The sequence below is a fragment of the Lynx canadensis genome, chromosome A3 (genome assembly GCF_007474595.2).
Source record: "Lynx canadensis isolate LIC74 chromosome A3, mLynCan4.pri.v2, whole genome shotgun sequence".
NCBI classification, from domain to species: Eukaryota; Metazoa; Chordata; class Mammalia; order Carnivora; family Felidae; genus Lynx; species Lynx canadensis.
This window is the reverse complement of record NC_044305.1, coordinates 48,113,807-48,131,336: the sequence shown is the minus strand read 5'-3', so window position 1 is coordinate 48,131,336 and position 17,530 is coordinate 48,113,807. Positions and strand designations below refer to the sequence as shown.

At 45.8% G+C, this 17,530-nt stretch overlaps 1 protein-coding gene across 1 annotated transcript; it reads left to right on the top strand.

The window, feature by feature from the left end:
• The first annotated feature begins 3,843 nt into the window (after positions 1–3,843).
• LOC115510407 (cystatin-C-like) lies at positions 3,844–16,179 on the top strand. Its single transcript, XM_030310225.1, has 5 exons — positions 3,844–3,850; positions 11,349–11,356; positions 12,002–12,293; positions 14,887–15,000; positions 15,829–16,179. The coding sequence occupies exons 1-5, from the start codon at positions 3,845–3,847 to the stop codon at positions 15,910–15,912; spliced, it is 504 nt and encodes a 167-aa protein (XP_030166085.1). The 5' UTR covers position 3,844; the 3' UTR covers positions 15,913–16,179.
• Positions 16,180–17,530: the final 1,351 nt, after the last annotated feature.

Sequence of the window (17,530 nt, the reverse complement as noted above, 5' to 3'; positions counted from 1 at the left end):
GTTAAAAAAAAATTTTTTTTAAATAAAAAAAAATAAAAAAAAAGAAATGTGGGAGTTTTTATTGTTTTGTTTTGTTTTACTTCTTAAAAGCATCAAAGATCTGGTAAGACAGTAAGAAACTAAAGTCTCAGTCAAAGGGAAAACAAGGGGCATCGGAGTGGCTCAGTTAAGCATACAACTTCAGCTCAGGTAATGATCTCACGGTTGGTCAGCTTGAGCCCCGCATCAGGCTCTGTGCTGACAGCTCAGAGCCTGGAGCCTGCTTCAAATTCTGTGCCACCCTCTCTCTCTTTGCCCTTACCCTGCTCATGCTCTCTCTCTTTCTCTCTTTACCTCTCTAAAAATAAAAAAAAAATAAGCATTAAAAAAGAAAAGGAAAACAAGATCACTGAAAATCATGTGGTACCTTAAGGCTATTTTTGAACGAAGAGCCTTTGCCAATTTGGGCAAACTTGAACTTTTAATTTTATATGTTTTTGTCATATGTGTATATGTGTGCATATATGCAGGAGAGAGGAATAAAGCAAAGGCTAACAAGTGGTATATGGGTGTGTACCTGTCAGGTTTAAACTAGAGAAACAGAACCAAAAATAAATTTGTTCAGAGGTTTACAGCCAGGCAATGGCCTGTAGGATTGCTGACTTGAAAGGCAGAAAAGACAAGGCACTTGGGAAGGGCAGGCTGGAACTCGCAGGTGCAGGCAGTTTCTTCTTCCTCAGGGAAACTTAATTGTGCTCTGTAGGACCCTGGACAGGCTGGATCAAGCTCATCCTTTTACCTAAGCTCATGTCCCTACCTGAAAGCAAACTGACTAGGAACTCTGATTGCATCTACAAAATGCCTTCACAGCCACACCCAAAGTAGCGTCTGATTGAATGAGGACAAAGGACTAACCAAGATAAAAGTGACCATCCAGTTTTGCAACTTGTCTATGATTTTGAAATCTTTCTAGATAGAAAGCATGAAACACTGTGCTACCCAATTCCTTTCTCAAACCGTAGTTTGTGAAGGGCACTGCAGTATAGAGTCTGAGGACCTCCCAACCCTCCTGCTTCTCTGACCCTCAATTCTGACCCTGTGATTAGTGTACAGAAATGATTGAAGGACCAGACCTATGTTTCATTAACACCCTGAAAAAATTAATTTGCAGTCTCTGTGATGAAGTGTTATGCCTCAGTCACATGAGGCCATGTTTCTCAAATCAATGTGCTGTGACTCACTTGTTCCTCACAAAGAAGGAAAACAATATAGGTAAGAAACTCACATCTGCATAAGAAAAGGAAGAGCAGGAGAGAAGGAATAACTGAAAGCAAAATAAATTATTTTATTTTTCTTACTTATTTTATTTTTCTCTCAGTTCCCGCAAGCTAACCTGAACCAGAGTAATGCATTGAACATACATGTTAGCACAATATAGGCTTCTCCCCAAAATAAAAATTTTCTATACTTTAATTTTTTACTGTTTTTCATTGTTTTTGTTTTGGACCCATATCCCAACTTTCCCAAATAGCTGTTTTTCACTTCTTTCTTCTCCATCTTGCAGACTGACATGAGTAGTTTCTGCACAGGCACATTAACACCATTGCTATACTTATAAGCAAGTATTTTTTTTTTTTAAAGAGACAGTATTTCTTTTTTTTTTTTTTCAACGTTTATTTATTTTTGGGACACAGAGAGACAGAGCATGAACGGGGGAGGGGCAGAGAGAGAGGGAGACACAGAATCGGAAACAGGCTCCAGGCTCTGAGCCATCAGCCCAGAGCCCGACGCGGGGCTCGAACTCACGGAGCGCGAGATCGTGACCTGGCTGAAGTCGGACGCTTAACCGACTGCGCCACCCAGGCGCCCCTATAAGCAAGTATTATAGTGAGGTAAAGGTAACTGTCAGTCAGTCTATGGTCCATCTGCACAGGTGTGAGTCAGGGGCTGAGTTCAAACTGGTCTGGGTAGTCTGGGCTGGCTGGGTAGCTGTTAGCACTCAGGGATAGTTTCAATTTGCCTGAGTTAAGAGATAAACTGCCTGGGTGGCTCAGTCGGTTGGCTCAGGTCATGATCTCAAGGTTCATGCATTCCAGTTCAATGTCGAGCTCTGTGCTTACAGCTCAGAGCCTGGAGCCTGCTTCAAATTCTGTATCTCCCTTTCTCTCTCTCTTTCTCTCTCTCTCTCTCTCAAAAATAAAGAAACACTTAATTTAAAAAAAAGAGAGAGAGAGATACCCTGAAAAGAAGAGCTTAAGGAAAAATGTGGGACAAGAGTTGGTGAGTACAAGCAGGTAGCTATAAAAGTCAGGTCTTGGGGTCTACCTGGTGACATAGCATCAACTGGGTGGAGTATATCAAGAATAGCTCAACATGAAGCAGTTTTATTCTTGTGACATCCCTCAAGTGCATAAAACATGCTTCTGTGGAGGAGGGGTAAGAACCAGAGGAAAGTGGAATTACCTCTTAACTGATGGTACTTTAATAACCAGCTACTTTCAAACAAATACATTTAGACCTTGGCTTTCTTAAGACAGCTGTGTCAGCCCTTTTTACCTTGTTAATATAAACTTAGCTCTTTGCGTAGGTTTCATTTCCTGCAATTTCTGAGACATTAAAATCAAGTGGAATAATGTACTGTTTCAATTTTACTTTTTCCCATGTCCCCTGGGGATCCACCCTTGCTTGTCTTACTGAAATAACTCCAATTCTGTAAAACAAAAGCTATAATGGGAGGAAATGTTGACATCATTTTCTCAAAAACAACAAAAACAAGCCTTAAGGGTGTCAGAAAGCCCTCTTGCTCAACTCTAGGCCCCAATAGTTAAAATCAGAAATAGACAAGACTGCTTAACTCCTGCTCTAATTAAAACCCATTGTGCTTATTTCTTATCACACTCTCTTGAGGCATTGACAAAGAGGTTTTGCAATAACCAGAACATTCCAATCTCCAAACCAGAAAAGCCCTGATAGCAAAGAAATGACCCCACGGGTCCCTTTCTGGCCCAACATCAGGGGCTGAACACTTAAGACCCCATCCATGATCACATGCTCTTTGCCTGTGCTCCTGCAAGTACCTCTCTGAACTTCTCTCTATAAAACTCTAGGTGTCCATCTTGCTGGTGGAGAGGTCAGATGTTAAGGTCTACCACCTCCCCCAGTGCCAGAACCTGAAATAAATCTCTGTCTCTTTTCCAAACCCTCATCTCTTGAGCTATTGGCTTCTCTTACAGTGAGTGTATCCAAATTTGTTCCACAACAGTATTGGCAAACCCAGCCAGGAGCTGTGCTCTCAATTTCTTCAGCCCCCTCAGAATTCTCCTGGATGGAGCAACAGCCATGGCAGTGCACCAGGGCTCACCTGTTTATTTCCTGAGTTAGTGGCTATGGTAGATCAATTGGTAACAAGACCACTATTCCAGTTCATTCATTGATTCAGCTAACACTTACTGATCCCTCTTATATGCCAGGTACTACAAATCACAGTGAACAAAACAGACAAAATATCAAGCTTACATTCTAGTCATAGAGACAGAAAAGAAGAAAAATATAAACCAGTCAATCATAAAGTTCAAGGGAAAAAAAGAAATAAACCAGGTAAGGAGGATGGGAAGGTGGAGAATGGGGGGGGTGGGGGGCACAATTTTAAAAAGTGAGGTCAGGGAAGTTTCCACTGAGAGCCTGATCTTTAACAGCCCTTACTGAAGTGGGGAACACCTGAGTGATAAAGAGGGGTGGTCAACCCACAGTGTGGTTTGGGGCATGGGTAGATTGGGATATCTTGGACCACCCAAGTGGAAAGGCCATCAGATAGATTTGGAGGTAGGATTCTGGTACCAATTAATAATTCTGGTCACCAATTCAGATGTGTGTTTTTTTCCCCCACACCACCAAGCCATTCTCCAACACCAGTGGAGTGTCCTATAAATTCATTCAATTCTGACACTGTCTACCTGGTGATTGTTAAGGGTTCAGTCCTACAAGACTCCCCCCCACACACATACTTCACATGCCAGTCACATGTCCAGGTTATCACCTGTGCTTCTGACCAACCTGCTAGAAATTAGAGGTTCCAACAACCCCCTTCTTGGATTCTATTAACTTGCTAACATGGCTCACAGAACTCAGAGAAACACTATCATTCAATGGTTTATTATAAAAAGACATAACTCAGTCTCTCCCTCTCTCTCTGCCCCTCCCGCACTCGTGTTCTCTCTCTCTCTCTCTCTCTCTCTCTCTCTCTCAAAATAAATATTTTTTTTAAAAAAAGCCATAACTCAGGAACAATCAGATGGCACAGATGCCCAGGGCAGGGTGTGCAGAAAAGGTATGGAGCTCCCATGCCCTCTCCAGGTATGCCACTTTCCCTGACTCTTCAAGTGTTCACCAATCTGGAAGCTCTGGAAGCTTTTGGGGTTTTATGGAGGCTTCATTACATAGTCATCAATGATTGAATCATTGGCCAGTGGCAATTCATTCAGCTCCCAAAGGCTTCCCTCCCTAGAGGTCAGGCAAGGGTGGGGCGGGGGGCGGCAGGTTGGGACTGAAATTTCCAACCCTCTAATATCATGGTTGGGTCCCCTGACCTCTTTTGCTGGGGGGGGTCTAAGAGCCACCTCATTAACATGACAGGAGACACCTTTGTGTTCTCATCACTTAGGAAATCTCCAGGGTTTTAGGAGCTCTGTGCCAGAGTCAAGGACTAAAACCAAATACACATCATGTTATAAATCAGAACATCACAGGACTTAAGGTGGCAGTTTTGAGCTGGAGCTATCTGGTGGCACTGTGGGTGCAGAGCTGGTATTAAAGTCACCAGACTGGACAAGACTCTGAGGGAAGGAACACACCTAGAAAAGAGGTACAAGGCCTGAGCCTGATGAACCCCTTAGGACAGGCCTGGATGAGGTTCTTGGGGATGAGGCCAGACTGGAATTTCTTCATATCTAGACCAGGAGAGATAAACAATTCTCCCCGTGTCTTGGAATTAAGGAAAGAATCAAGATCATACTGCCCTTTTAAATCCACCTGAAGAGAACCCTGGAGAGACAGGCCAGGCAGAATCTGGAGCCCTGGACTCTTATCTTCCTGCAATCTGGGTCAGTTTGTCGTGTTGAAGTACCTGTTTATGTCTTTCTCCTCATCACACTCAGGATTTCTGGAGGGCAGAAACTGAGCTTTTACCTTCTTCCTAAAGTCAGTATCTGACATCAAGTGTTCTGTGAGTACCTATTAAATCAGTGAATGATGAATAGCACAGCTCAGGAACTGATACCATTTTTCATGGAGGATAACTAAGTGCAAAGTGGATCTCCCATGGTGTGACTCAGGTACAAGACTGTAGTATATATAAGAAGAAGTGACCATCAGGGGACACCACCCAGGGTCTCAGGCCCAGCATCACACCACTGAGGACACCTGCACTTATAGATATTTGCAAACAAAATGAAGCACAAAATTCTGCTGTGAACCAAGAACATTCTCTTCACTGCTTGGTTATAATTGAGTCAGGCATATATTTCTGAAAAACTTTGACAATTTGTAAGCAAAAAGTCTTTGTACACTTTGTAGGGGGCAAGGACAGGCCACTCCAAGATGGATCATTTAATCTCAATTAAGATTATTTTGAGTTCAAAAGCAATCAAAGCCCAGCATATTAAGGAAAGCTCTTTACCTCCCTTACAACTGCCTAAAAAGAATTCAGATAGAGGGCCTACTCCAGGAAGAGAGCTATCACCAGAGACAACTACATTATGATATAAACTAAGTATGATAGACAGGGAGGAACCTAGCAAGGCCTCGTTGATTAATGTGCTTTGATTAACTGTTTCTGTGGGCCCAACTAACATTTGTTGCCAAACATTTATTCTTTTTCATTCTTCATGAGGATTACATTCCTTCCCTTTGAAGTTTCAAACCCTAACCCTTCTCCTAGTTCAAGATGACATATATAACCTCAGTTTGCCTATCTTTGGAATTTCCATGTCTGTGTTGGATTCCTCATACATAGGAAATTAAATTTTATTTTCTCCTGTTAATCTGTCTCAGCAATTAGATTCTTAGTTCAGCTAGAAGGATCAAGAAGAGGATAGGAAATTCTTGTTCCTTTACTGACCTGGTAATTACAATTCTAGGAAGAAAATAATCCAATATATCCACGAAGACTCTTTTTTTTTTATATAATAGTGTATATCACATTATTACTCATTATGGGGGGGGGGAGCCTGTGAATAGCCTAAAAGTCTAGCATTAAAAAAAAAATTAAGCTATGGAATAACTAGTTGAGTAGGTACTAATAAATAAGATTTATTTATAACTTAAGTTTTTTTTTTTTGTTTTGTTTTTTTATTCGAGAAGAGAGAGAGAGAAGAGCATGAGTGGCAGAGGGGCAGAAAGAGAGAGGGAGAGAGAGACTTCCAAGCAGGCTCCAGACTCAGTGGGGTGTCTGACAAGGGGCTTGATCCCAAGACCCTGGGATCATGACCTGAGCCAAAATTAAGAGTCAGACGCCCAACCGACTGAGCCACCCAGGCACCCCAAGTTATTTATTAGTAGTTAATTTCAGCAATTTAGACACTTAGTTGATAGAGCAGAGTTTTCAAAGACAATTTAATACATGAAAATGTTCATGACATAATGGAATGCAGAAAAGCAGCACTGAATTACCATCACCATGTGATATCAGTGTGGTAAACAGTACACAAGTGCGTTCACATGAACACAGTTACAGTGAAATGCACACACATAATTTACCTTCTTTAGAGTTTTCTTCATTTTCTCATTTGTTTTTATACTAAATATGTTGTACTGATTGGATTAAAAATTAAATAACTTTTATTTTCAAATATGGAGAAGAGTTGGAGAAATCTGTGCTTTGCCCTTTATTTATTTTTATATATATATATATATATATGAAATTTATTGACAAATTGGTTTCCATACAACACCCAGTGCTCATCCCAAAAGGTGCCCTCCTCAATACCCATCACCCACCCTCCCCTTGCCCTTTAAAATCAGATTTTTCTGGGGTGCCTGAGTGGCTGTCAGTTAAGCCTCCGAATTTGGCTCAGGTCATGATCTCCTGGTTCATGAGTTCCAGCCTGTGTTGGGCTCTATGCTGACAGCTCAGAGCCTGGAGACTGCTTCAGATTCTATGTCTCCCTCCCTCACTGCCCCTTCCCCGCTCACACTCTTTTTCTCTCTCTCAAAAATAAACATAAAAAAAATATTTTTTAAATCAGGTTTTTCCTCTACTGATGGTACTTTAAAAAAAAAAAATAAGAGTAGGTTGGGCTCCCCAGAGGGCTGGGGAGAGGAAGGAGAAGGAAGAAGGGAGGAAAGGAGAAAGGCTGTGAAGGGAGGGGAGGGGAGGAAGCTGTTCAGATTAAAAAGGAAAACGGAAGAGAAACAGAGGCAACAATTCCAAATAATCAAGGGTTTCCCTCCTCAATGTAGAAGAGGTGGCTGCAATCCCAGGCCTGAGACCCTCCTAAAATTCTTCTGGAGGAGAGTCCCTGTGGTGATCAAAGGCTGACTTCACAACCAGGCACACCTCATTTTACTGTGCTTCGCTTTATTGTGTTTCCCAAACACTGCGTTTTTCACATTGAAGGTCTGCAGGAACCCTGCCTCTAGCAAGTCCACTGGTTCCATTTTCCAAAGCATTTGCTCCCTTCATGTCTTCGTGTCACATTTTGGTGATTCTCAAAATGGTTCTTTTACGTTATTACTTCATTCTTTATGGTGGCCTACGATCAGTGACCTTTGATGTTACTGTTGGAGCCTGTGACTGAATTGCTGCAATCTCATGATAAAACTTGAGGAGGTGAAGATAAAACAGAGGAGAAGTGCTTCTTAGGATGAGTAAAGAGTGGTTTCTTGAGATAGAATCTACTCCTGGCAAAGATGCTGTGAAGATTGTTGAAATGAAAACAAAGGACTTGGAATATTACATGAACTTAGTTGATAAAGCAGCTGTAAGGCTTGAGAGGATTGGCCACTTATGAAAGTTCTACTGTGGGTAGAATGTTATCAAACAGCATCATCTGCTACAGAGAAATTTTTTGTGAAAGTAGGATTGGCATGGATATGGCAAACTACATTGTTGTCTTATTTTATCAAATCGCCATAGTCACCCCAGCCTTGGGCAACCATTACCCTCATCAGTCAGGAGCTACCAATGTGGAGATGAGACTAGCAAAAAGATAATGACTCATGGAAAGTCCAGACGACAATTAACGATTTTAACAACAAAACATTTTTTTATTAAGATACATAAATTATTTTTAGGCATAATGCTGTTGTATACTTAATAGACTACAGTATCATGTAAACATAACTTTTATATGCACTGGGAAACCAAACAAAATCATTTGACTCACTTTATTGTGATATTTGCTTTATTGTGGTGGCCTGGAAGTGTATCTGCAGTATCTCTGAGGTATGCCTGTGTCCAAGTTAAACAACAGAGAAGAATCTCAAAAACATCAAGATGAGTGAAGAAAAAAAAAAGCCAGAGAAGTCTACATACCATACAATTCCATTTATATGAACTTCTAAAATAGACAAAACTAATCTATGGTGAAAAAGTAAAATAAAATCTGTGCAGCCATTGTCTCTGGGGGGTGAGGACACAAAACGACTAGGAAGGGGAATAAGGGAACTTTCTGAGTAATGGTTATATTCTGTATCTGATAGGAGATGGGATACACAGGGCTATGCACTTGTCAAAGTGCAGTAAATGTACACTTTGGATTTGTACACTTAAGGATAGAAAAATTTTCCAACAAATGAAAAAGCTGTAAATAAATATTGACCTCTAGTTCATGTTATGCATGCATAAGTGTTTAGAGGTGAGATGTACTGATGACTTTAACTTACTTTGAATGTTCATATATTTGAGAAAGAGAGAAAGAGAGGTCATGTGTATGCATGAGCAGGGGATGGGCAGAAAGAGAGAGGGAGAGAGGTTCCCAAGCAGGCTCCAAGCTGTCAGCGCAGAGCCTGACATAGGGCTTGACCTCACAATCAGAGAGATCATGACATGAGCTTAAATAGAGAGTCAAACACTTAATTGATTCAGCCACCCAGGGGCCCCTAACTTACTTTGAAATGCTTGGAAACAAGATGGTTTGACAGATGAATAGAGAGATGGACAGGTGGATAGGCATGTGATAAACAAGTACTATATTACTGCTAGAATCCAGGTGGTGGGCATATAGATGTTTGCTATAACGTTCTTTTTTGTTGCATGTTTGAACATATTCATAATACAGTATCATGGAAAATGCATCCCCCTCCTGAACTCCCCACTTCACCTCAGGCCCCCTCCCTCCCCATCTGCTCCCCCCCATATCCCCTCCCCTTCTTACTCCCCTCCAGTATCACAGGCTTCTTGGCTCCTACTTGGCAACAATATTTTCACTATCTTCCAGGCAAACCAGGCATAGTACAGAGCACTGGCTTGGGTGGCTCCCAGTGTTAAAGAAATATTATTCTGACACTTGTTAAAATGTTATAGAAGACATTACAATAGGGGTCAAGATTATCCAAATAAGAGAGAAAGATTGAGCTCAACTCTGAAGACAGCAAGAACAAATGGGTATTTACAGCCAAGGTTTGGGGGCAAGAGGAGGATTTTTGCTACATTGACCTAACTGGACTCTTGCAAATGACTTAGACATCAAAAGTGGGGGTGATAAACTTGAACACATGTCAAGGTAGGAGGATTCTCACTAGAACAGGGTTAGCAGGCCAGCTGGGCAAGACCCAGGCTTAGTGGAGAGGCAGCTCAGAGGAGCTTCACTAAAGCTGGGTCTGTTCTTGTCACTAGGTCCAGCTACTCTGTTACTGGCAGAAAGGGGAGCCAGGGAGCACTGTGGAGAGGGCAGGGCTGCCCTCAGTGGCTTCAAGGTCAAGATCCAACGCCCAGTGCACCAGTTTCAGTGCTATCCCAGGCAGGATCAAGAATCCCTCTGCTGCCCCGTGCAGATTGCTAAAGGAACTGGAATTCAAGTTTGCACAAACACTGAGAGCAATGTCAGAGCAGTAACCACACGACGGAATTGGAAAGGAAACTGACCACCCAGATCTGCCAAGGGAATTGCTCAACCCCACTCAGATCCATCCTGTTTTCCTTGTGGCCAGGGCTGAGGCCCAGAGAGACTCCAGAGCACCCAAAGGTACAAGCCACTCCCCTGTGTCCCTGGACTCCCTGTCCCTGCCTCCTTCCTCTTGGCTGGTGCTGCAGACAGCAGAGCTTCTCTGGTAAGTGTGCTCCTTGTGAAATTAAATGGTAACTTGTAATGTAAAGCAATGGGAACTGCTTACCTGATGGACCCTGGGCAAAAGCTTCCAAAAGATTCTCTGTCTCCTTATTAAATGCAAAACAGATATTGGCCATTGCACTATCTCTTGCCTCTTTCCACAGGGGCTGCCAGCAGGCTTTCCCCACCCTCAGAAGATAGCCACTTTTTCTCAGAAGTATCTGATCAGGGCAGCCCTCTCTTTCCCTGCTCTGTGTATCTCCTCCTTTCTATATAACTAAAAGAGTCTTTGACCACTTCCTACAGAAGATATACTGGAGCCCAGACCTATACAGTCCTGAACTGGGGGCTCTGTTAATCCATACGGTGCCCAGCAGATGATGTCCTCTCAGTATCTCTCCCTGATCTTGGCCAGACTTCTTTTCCTTTAGGTTTCAGCTGAAATGCCTCTCTTCTCCAAGAGGTTTCCTTGGCCATACTTAGTAGCACCTTTCTCTATCAAACCCTTCTATTTCACTTTCAACAGAGCACGTATCATGCCCTGATCCTAATTACTGGTCATTGCCTCCCCACCCCACCCCCACACACCCTAAACCTGGACTGTGCAACATCACAGCCACATACATTCATTTGACCATGGGATGCTTGAAATGGGACCAGTCTAAATTGACACCTGCTCTGAGTGTAAAGCATACACACAGGATTCCATATACTTAACATACACACAAAGATATACACACATAAAATATCTCATTAAAAAATTGCCAGTGTATGTTGAAATAATATTTTGGATATATTGGATGAAATAAAAAATAGTAAGCTTAAACTCACCTGTCTTTTTACTTTTAATGTATTAGAAAATGCAAAGTCACACACGGTTCACATTGCATCTCTATTGGGCAGTTGCCCTCCGACAAGTCCAAGGCTCACTAGCCCATCCTCAACGTACAAACCCGAGACCTCGTGGCCAGAGAAAAGTCCCAAAGATTTGTCAGTTGAATAAATAAATGAATTGTGAAAAAGATAACCCAATGACCTTTTTCCAAATAAAGGTTAATTCATTTATGTTTTGCAAAAGAGTTCCCCAGAACAGAAGGGAGACAGGCTCTTCCTTTGTCTCCGTCCTAAACCTCCCCCCTACTCTGGGGATTCCTAGACTGAGATGCAATGCTCAACCCCCAGGAAGCCAGAGCGCTATTTGCCCCTTCACAGGAGACAGGGCTGGGGGTTACAAGCACTGCAGACTCTGGGAGGAGTGACACCTTCTGCAAGACCGCAGTGAGCTAGGCTTGGGAGCCCTCCGTCCAGAGCAGGAGTCAGGGCTGGCTGGGTGGAGCTGGACTCAGGGACAGGGCAGGCGCGATGGGAGGAGGACTTAGGTGGAGGGAGAGAAGCTGAGGGGCGGGGCTGGGAGGGCCAAGGCTAGCACACTGTAGAGGGGCGGGATTTAGATGGAGGAGAGACGCTGAGAGGAAGGGCGGAGCTTGGGGTAGAGAAAACGAACCTAACCCGGAGAATAAGGCCAGAAGTGCGGTCAAAGGGGCCCGAACTAAGGCTAGAGGGCTGGGACTGCCAAGGAAGCGCTGGATTAGGGAAGTACAGGAAATAGAGGCCGGACCCGGGAGCAGGGTCAGAACTTCCGCGGAGAGGGGTAGGTGGGGGCGGAAAAGGCGGAGCCGGGGAGGGCGGGGAGGCCCAAGGGTGGGGCTGAGGGAATAAAAGCGCGGCGGCCGGCTGGGTGCTGCTTATCTACGTTGGATCACTTCCTACGGTAACCTGCGCGCTGTCGATCGCGAACACACCATGGCCGGGTCCTTGCGCACCCCGCTGCTCCTGCTAGCCGCTGTGGCCCTGACTCTGGCCCTGGCTATGAGTCCCGGGACCGGCAGGAGAAACAACAAGTCTGCGCTGGTGGGCGCCCCGTTGGATGCCGACGTCAACGAGGAGGGCGTGCAGCAGGCGCTGAACTTCGCCCTCAGCGAGTACAACAAGGCGAGCAACGACGCGTACCACAGCCGTGCGATGCGGGTGGTGCGTGCCCGAAAGCAGGTGCGTAGGAGCCGGGCTGTGGGGGCTGCGCGGCCTTGAGTAGAGGGAGCGGCTGCCTGACGTCACCAGCAAGGACCCTATCTGCCGGCCCAGCGTCTTGGGTCAGTCTCCGAGCCTCTAGGGGCTGGGCGGGGACTACAGACGTTCCCTTGCATCTCAGAGGGCGGTGTCCCTTGTCTCTCTGGTCCCTCACAGCCAGCCCTTCGCCTGCATGTCTCCGGGAGTGCCAGGGACCCCAGTGGCACACTGGGTCACCCCCATGGCCTTCATTTCAGGTTTCAAGCGCCAAGCCTGGCCAGAAGGCTGCCGTGCGGGGGTCAAGGCCCCTGTCCAGTCCCACTGTGTCCATGCCCCAGCCTCACGGGACACGGGGGCCCAGTGTGAGCTGTCACTAAATGACCACGAGCAAAGGAAAATCAGACCCCATGTCCAGCTGCCCTCCTGACTTTGCCACTAAAGGATTGTTTTTAAAGCACTTTTTCCTTTTAACTTAACTTTTCAGACTTACAGAGCAGTAGCAAAAATAGTGCATAAAATTCTTGCAGATTCTACAGCTAGATTCCTTGTATGTTAAAATTATGCCATTTTGCTTTCCAGTAGGCACATACATGTGTGTATGGGGATACATGCATTTGTGTTTTTGAACCTTTTGAGAGTTAACACTTCTCTGTGTATTTCCTAGAAAGAAGGGCATTTTCTGAGGAGCGCACAATAACACTTTGGAAATCAGAATCAACACTGACAATTATCTAAAACTCAGACCTTATACAAATGTTACTGGTTGTCCCACTGATGTCCTTTATGGCCCAGGCCTGCCAGATCATGTGGTGCAGGCACTGTCTTGCAGCCTCCTTTACTCTGGAGCATTCTCTCCATGACCTTGGCATTTTTGAAGGGTCCAACCAGTTGTGGTGCACACTGGGGCTCAGTTTGGGTTGGCCACATGTTTTCTTGAGATGATTGGGGCCATGCAGAAGTGACCTGTTCTCCTCTGAGTCTCCTCTCAATAGATGCCACTAAACTAACCTGGCCTCCATGTCCTCATCCTGCAATGGAGTTTGGGGCCCACGCCAAACATCCTCCCTCAGCACCCAGAGGTTGTCAACAAACGCAGATGGGTCAGTGAGCTGGCCTGTGGTACCCAGTGCATCCCAGAGCAAAGGGTCTGGCATATGAATTCAAATCTGTCCTGAGATCCTGGAGGAAAGGCTCCTGGAAGGTTGCCTCCCTCCACAGGTCACGTCCATGGGGAGCAGCCTCTCATGTGTGACATCACATTCCCTAACCTGATATTGCCCCATCATCGCCAACATCCAGAGGCAGTTGAGTGGATTGCTCCTGACCCCTGCCTCTGCTAGCCTGTCCTGGAGTTCTGGTCAGATAAAGAACATAGCCATGGGAATCCAGAGAGGGGTGGGAGGGAGTGTGAGGAAGGGGCACTGTGGCTCTGCGGCTCTGTGTTCATCCTCTAAGGAGGGTAAGGATTTGGGCCAGCTGGCTTGGAGCCCATTTGAGAGCAGAATAGAGCCTCACAGCAATGAAAGCCTGGTAGTGCATGCCAGCATTTAGGACCCACGCACCTTCTCTTAAAATTTCAGAAGGTGGGCCCAGAACAGACTATTTCTCCTCCTGTAGCATTTGGCTGGCACTGTGTCCTTTAGATGGGACATGTGCTCCCTGTTCACTAGGTTGCCCCCAGCCTGCCCCGCTCCAGTGTGACACTAGCTTGGCGCCACAGCTCGCTGGGGTAAGTGACAGCAGAGAGATCATGGGACCTGCTTATGGTTCTACCAGGTAGGATGTGGATCCTGGTCTCGGGCTCCCATGTTTCTCCAAGTTCTAAGGAGGCCTGTCTGTGGGATGCCATGTGTGAGGACAAGGTTTGCCTCTATCCTGAAATCTCCAGTGTAAAAGACAGGCAGGTGTATGACACACTTCAGAATTATTTCCGTCAAAAATCACACTTAAAATGTAGACATTCCAGGATCAGTGTTTTATTGACTGGCCTAAACTGTGTGTGTGTGTGTCTGTGTGTGTATGATTGAGAGAGAGAGGGAGGCATGTCATTTCTTACTGTGAAATAAAGGAACAAGTAAACCTTTGTTACACTGAGGTAATGTGAATATCTATGGGGTTGATCCTATTAATTGGAATTTAGCTTAATTGCACCCATCACATGACTGTCTTTCAGAACCGAATCTACTCTGTTTGCTCCAGCTCAGAGCCCTCACTGTGGGCTTAGTTCCTGCCCTGGCTCCTGGCGCTGGAGTTTATTAGCTGACTCTGTGCTGGCTCCCCAGAGTGTGCCTTCTCTCCTGAACCCAGTTAACAGAATTTTGGACCCTGGCTTCCACCTTCCATCTTCCTGCTTCTCCTCCTGCCAGGCTGCCTGAGACCTTCTGGAGCCCCTCTATGAACAAGTTACAATGAGAGTCTGGGCACAGCAGCTGGGCCAGCCCTCAGGAGGTGGCTGTGGTTTCTGGGATACCTGCTTTGGCAGCAGTGAATGCTCGTGTAAGAGCCCAATAGCAGGAAGGTAACTTGTGTGAAATTGGGGGGTATTGTAAACAAATCCTGCTCTCCCGGTATGCAGGTCGTGGCTGGGATGAACTACTTCTTGGACGTGGAGATTGGACGAACCAGATGTACCAAGTCCCAGCCCAACTTGGACACCTGTCCCTTTCATGACCAGCCACACCTGATGAGGGTATGTGCCTGGAGGAGGCAGCCAAGCACGGCAGAGGGGTGGGGGTGAGCCTATGCCTGTGGGATGCATCATGTGTGATTGCTGGGGGTGGGGGTGTGCCAATGTTGGGTGCATGGAATACATGTGTGTGCACATGACTAATTTGACTTTCTAAGTGGGTTTTAGCTGGTGAATAGGGGGCACCATGTATGTGCCTGTGGGATAAGGAGCAGCTGTGGGGTGTTTGCTGGAGAGAGACAGAGAGGAAGAGAGGTAACCCCTTAATCTTAGCACCAGCCACCTGAACGGATTAGAGGGAATCAGAGGCCTATAAGCAGCCAAAACCCTCTGGTGCTGCCCTGCCCACCAAATACTAGTCTCCCTCCTGGGTCTTGGCCTACGGGGAAGGCGGTGTACTGCCCCCATACCTTCCCCATTCCCTGCAGCTTTCCTGTGTTTCCTGAACTCTGATCCCAGCCCCTGGGTTCTTCCCTCTGCACCTGTCCTAGTGCTGGCCCATTGGAGGTCAGGGAACTTGGGGGGCAGTTCCCTGTCCCTTGGGGGCTCTGGAGCCTTCCACAGGCTGCTCCTTAAAGGAATGTGCAGGGGGAACGAGTTAGTGGAATCCTGCTGGTTGGAGGTAAGGGACAGGATCCCATCTCTTGGACTTCAGGGATGGGCATGGTGCCTGAGAAGTCACTGCAGAGCCCTGCTTAGTGTGCTGGGACTCTGCAAGGTGGGGGTTGAGACTCTTGCCACTGTTCTTTACCTGCTCTTCTGACATCTCGAGGCTGGACTTGTTCCTTTTGCACTGTAACCCTAACTATCCCTCTCTTTTCCCTTTCACAGAAAACGCTCTGCTCTTTCCAGATATACACTGTACCCTGGATGGGCAAGACATCCCTGGTGAAGTCCAGCTGCCAGGATGCATAGAGGACCCTGTGACAGGCTGGGTTGCTCTGGCCCCCTTCTCCCACCCTGCTCCCCCCTTGTAGAACTCCTAATCCTTGGAAGGGTGGCCCTGTCCAGGTGATGTCCCCTCAGTGTGCTGGTCCCAGGAGACAAATAGAAAAGGGTTCTGGGGCATTTTCTGAACAGCTAAGTGACTGTAGCTCCTTTCTTTTAATTGTTTTCCAAATGTACCAGTATGTAGTGCACTTGTTCTGCTCTATCTTCATCAATAAAAAGTAACATCAGCTATCTCTTGAGTTATTTCCTGTCTCGGGAATATACATATAAAAAGGATTTGGTCAGTGTCTTTATGAAGAGTTCCTAGTCCCAACTGATTTTAGAGGATAGGCAAGGATCTGAGAACTGACAGTTTCCCTGGGGTGTGTGTTGGGGGAGGAGGGGTGGTGGTGGAGGCATGCTGCCACTTTGAGGGATGATTGAACCAGGAGCAACCTGGGAACCCAGCCCTTAGCTGTAGTGACTCCTGGTAATCACAGAGGAGAGGAGGGAAACTAGGCTGCTGATCCTGAAAACTTGGCTGCTGTGTTTGAAAAGAATTCAGATGGTGAGCAGGAATGGGCAGGAGGGAGGGGTCAGATGGAGCCCATAGCCCAGGGCCAACCTGAGTAGGGATCTGCCAGGTAATAGATTTCAACCACATGTGCTGAGTTCAACACACCCCTGGGCTGATTTTCACTAGTCAAGTTCTCTACAGACTAGATAAATGATTTATGTCTACTTCTTTCTACAAAAGACTACAAGGCACCTCCAGTAGACAAAGACAAAGTATTATGTGTGTATGTAACTATTGGGGAAATACCAGTCAGAATCAAGGTCAGAATCCAGAGTGAGATGAGACTGAAAGTAACACCTTCTTCAGATATATTGTGGGAAGTAGTTTGTAAATGGTTTTACACCCTGCCCGTTTTCTGGGGTCCCATTTAAAGTAAGTCCTTGTGTAGTAGAGTTTTGTATAAGGGTTGTAGAATTGAAACCATAAACTGGATTGACATAGAGTGGGCTTGCTTCTTAGTCTGAGGACAATGTAATTAATAGGGAATGTTACCCTTAGTCCACCATGATTCTGTAGACTCATGGATACCTTAGGACCCCAAAATAGAAATGATCTAGTCCTAAACAAAAGAGAACCAAAAGCATACCCCACTCCCTGCACTGTCCTTATATTGACCGTTTCCTGCAAAGGGGTGAAGCCCTCTCAAGGGGCTAGTAATGTTGGGGCCATGTTCCCCAAATCTTCCACACACACCGCAGCATGAATGATGATCTGGTTGGCTCATTGCCATGAACACAGAGGGTGAAATGACAAAGGGGACCCACCCAGATGGTCCTGAGTGCCAGCACCCCAGGGGCGGTTGCTGTACCCAGCAAAGGCAGAACTCAGCACAGTGCTGGGAAGGAGTGGGGATTGTCCCCATCCTGTGTGCCTCCTCCAGGTGATTAGATGGGCCCCAACAAGATTATGTGCCTTGTTTCATGTTCACCATTATGGAAGAAGATGCACAATTGCTAAGAGAATCATTTGAAATACAGTTCACAGTGCACATTGCCCGTGCACCACTGTCTTCTATGTAAATTTTCT

What these genes read in the sequence shown, in the direction of transcription:
- LOC115510407 (XM_030310225.1), top strand. An exon ending in TGGTGCGTGCCCGAAAGCAG is followed by an intron (nt 12,294 to 14,886) that starts GTGCGTAGGAGC and finishes CCCGGTATGCAG; the next exon opens with GTCGTGGCTGGGATGAACTA. An exon ending in ACCAGCCACACCTGATGAGG is followed by an intron (nt 15,001 to 15,828) that starts GTATGTGCCTGG and finishes TCCCTTTCACAG; the next exon opens with AAAACGCTCTGCTCTTTCCA.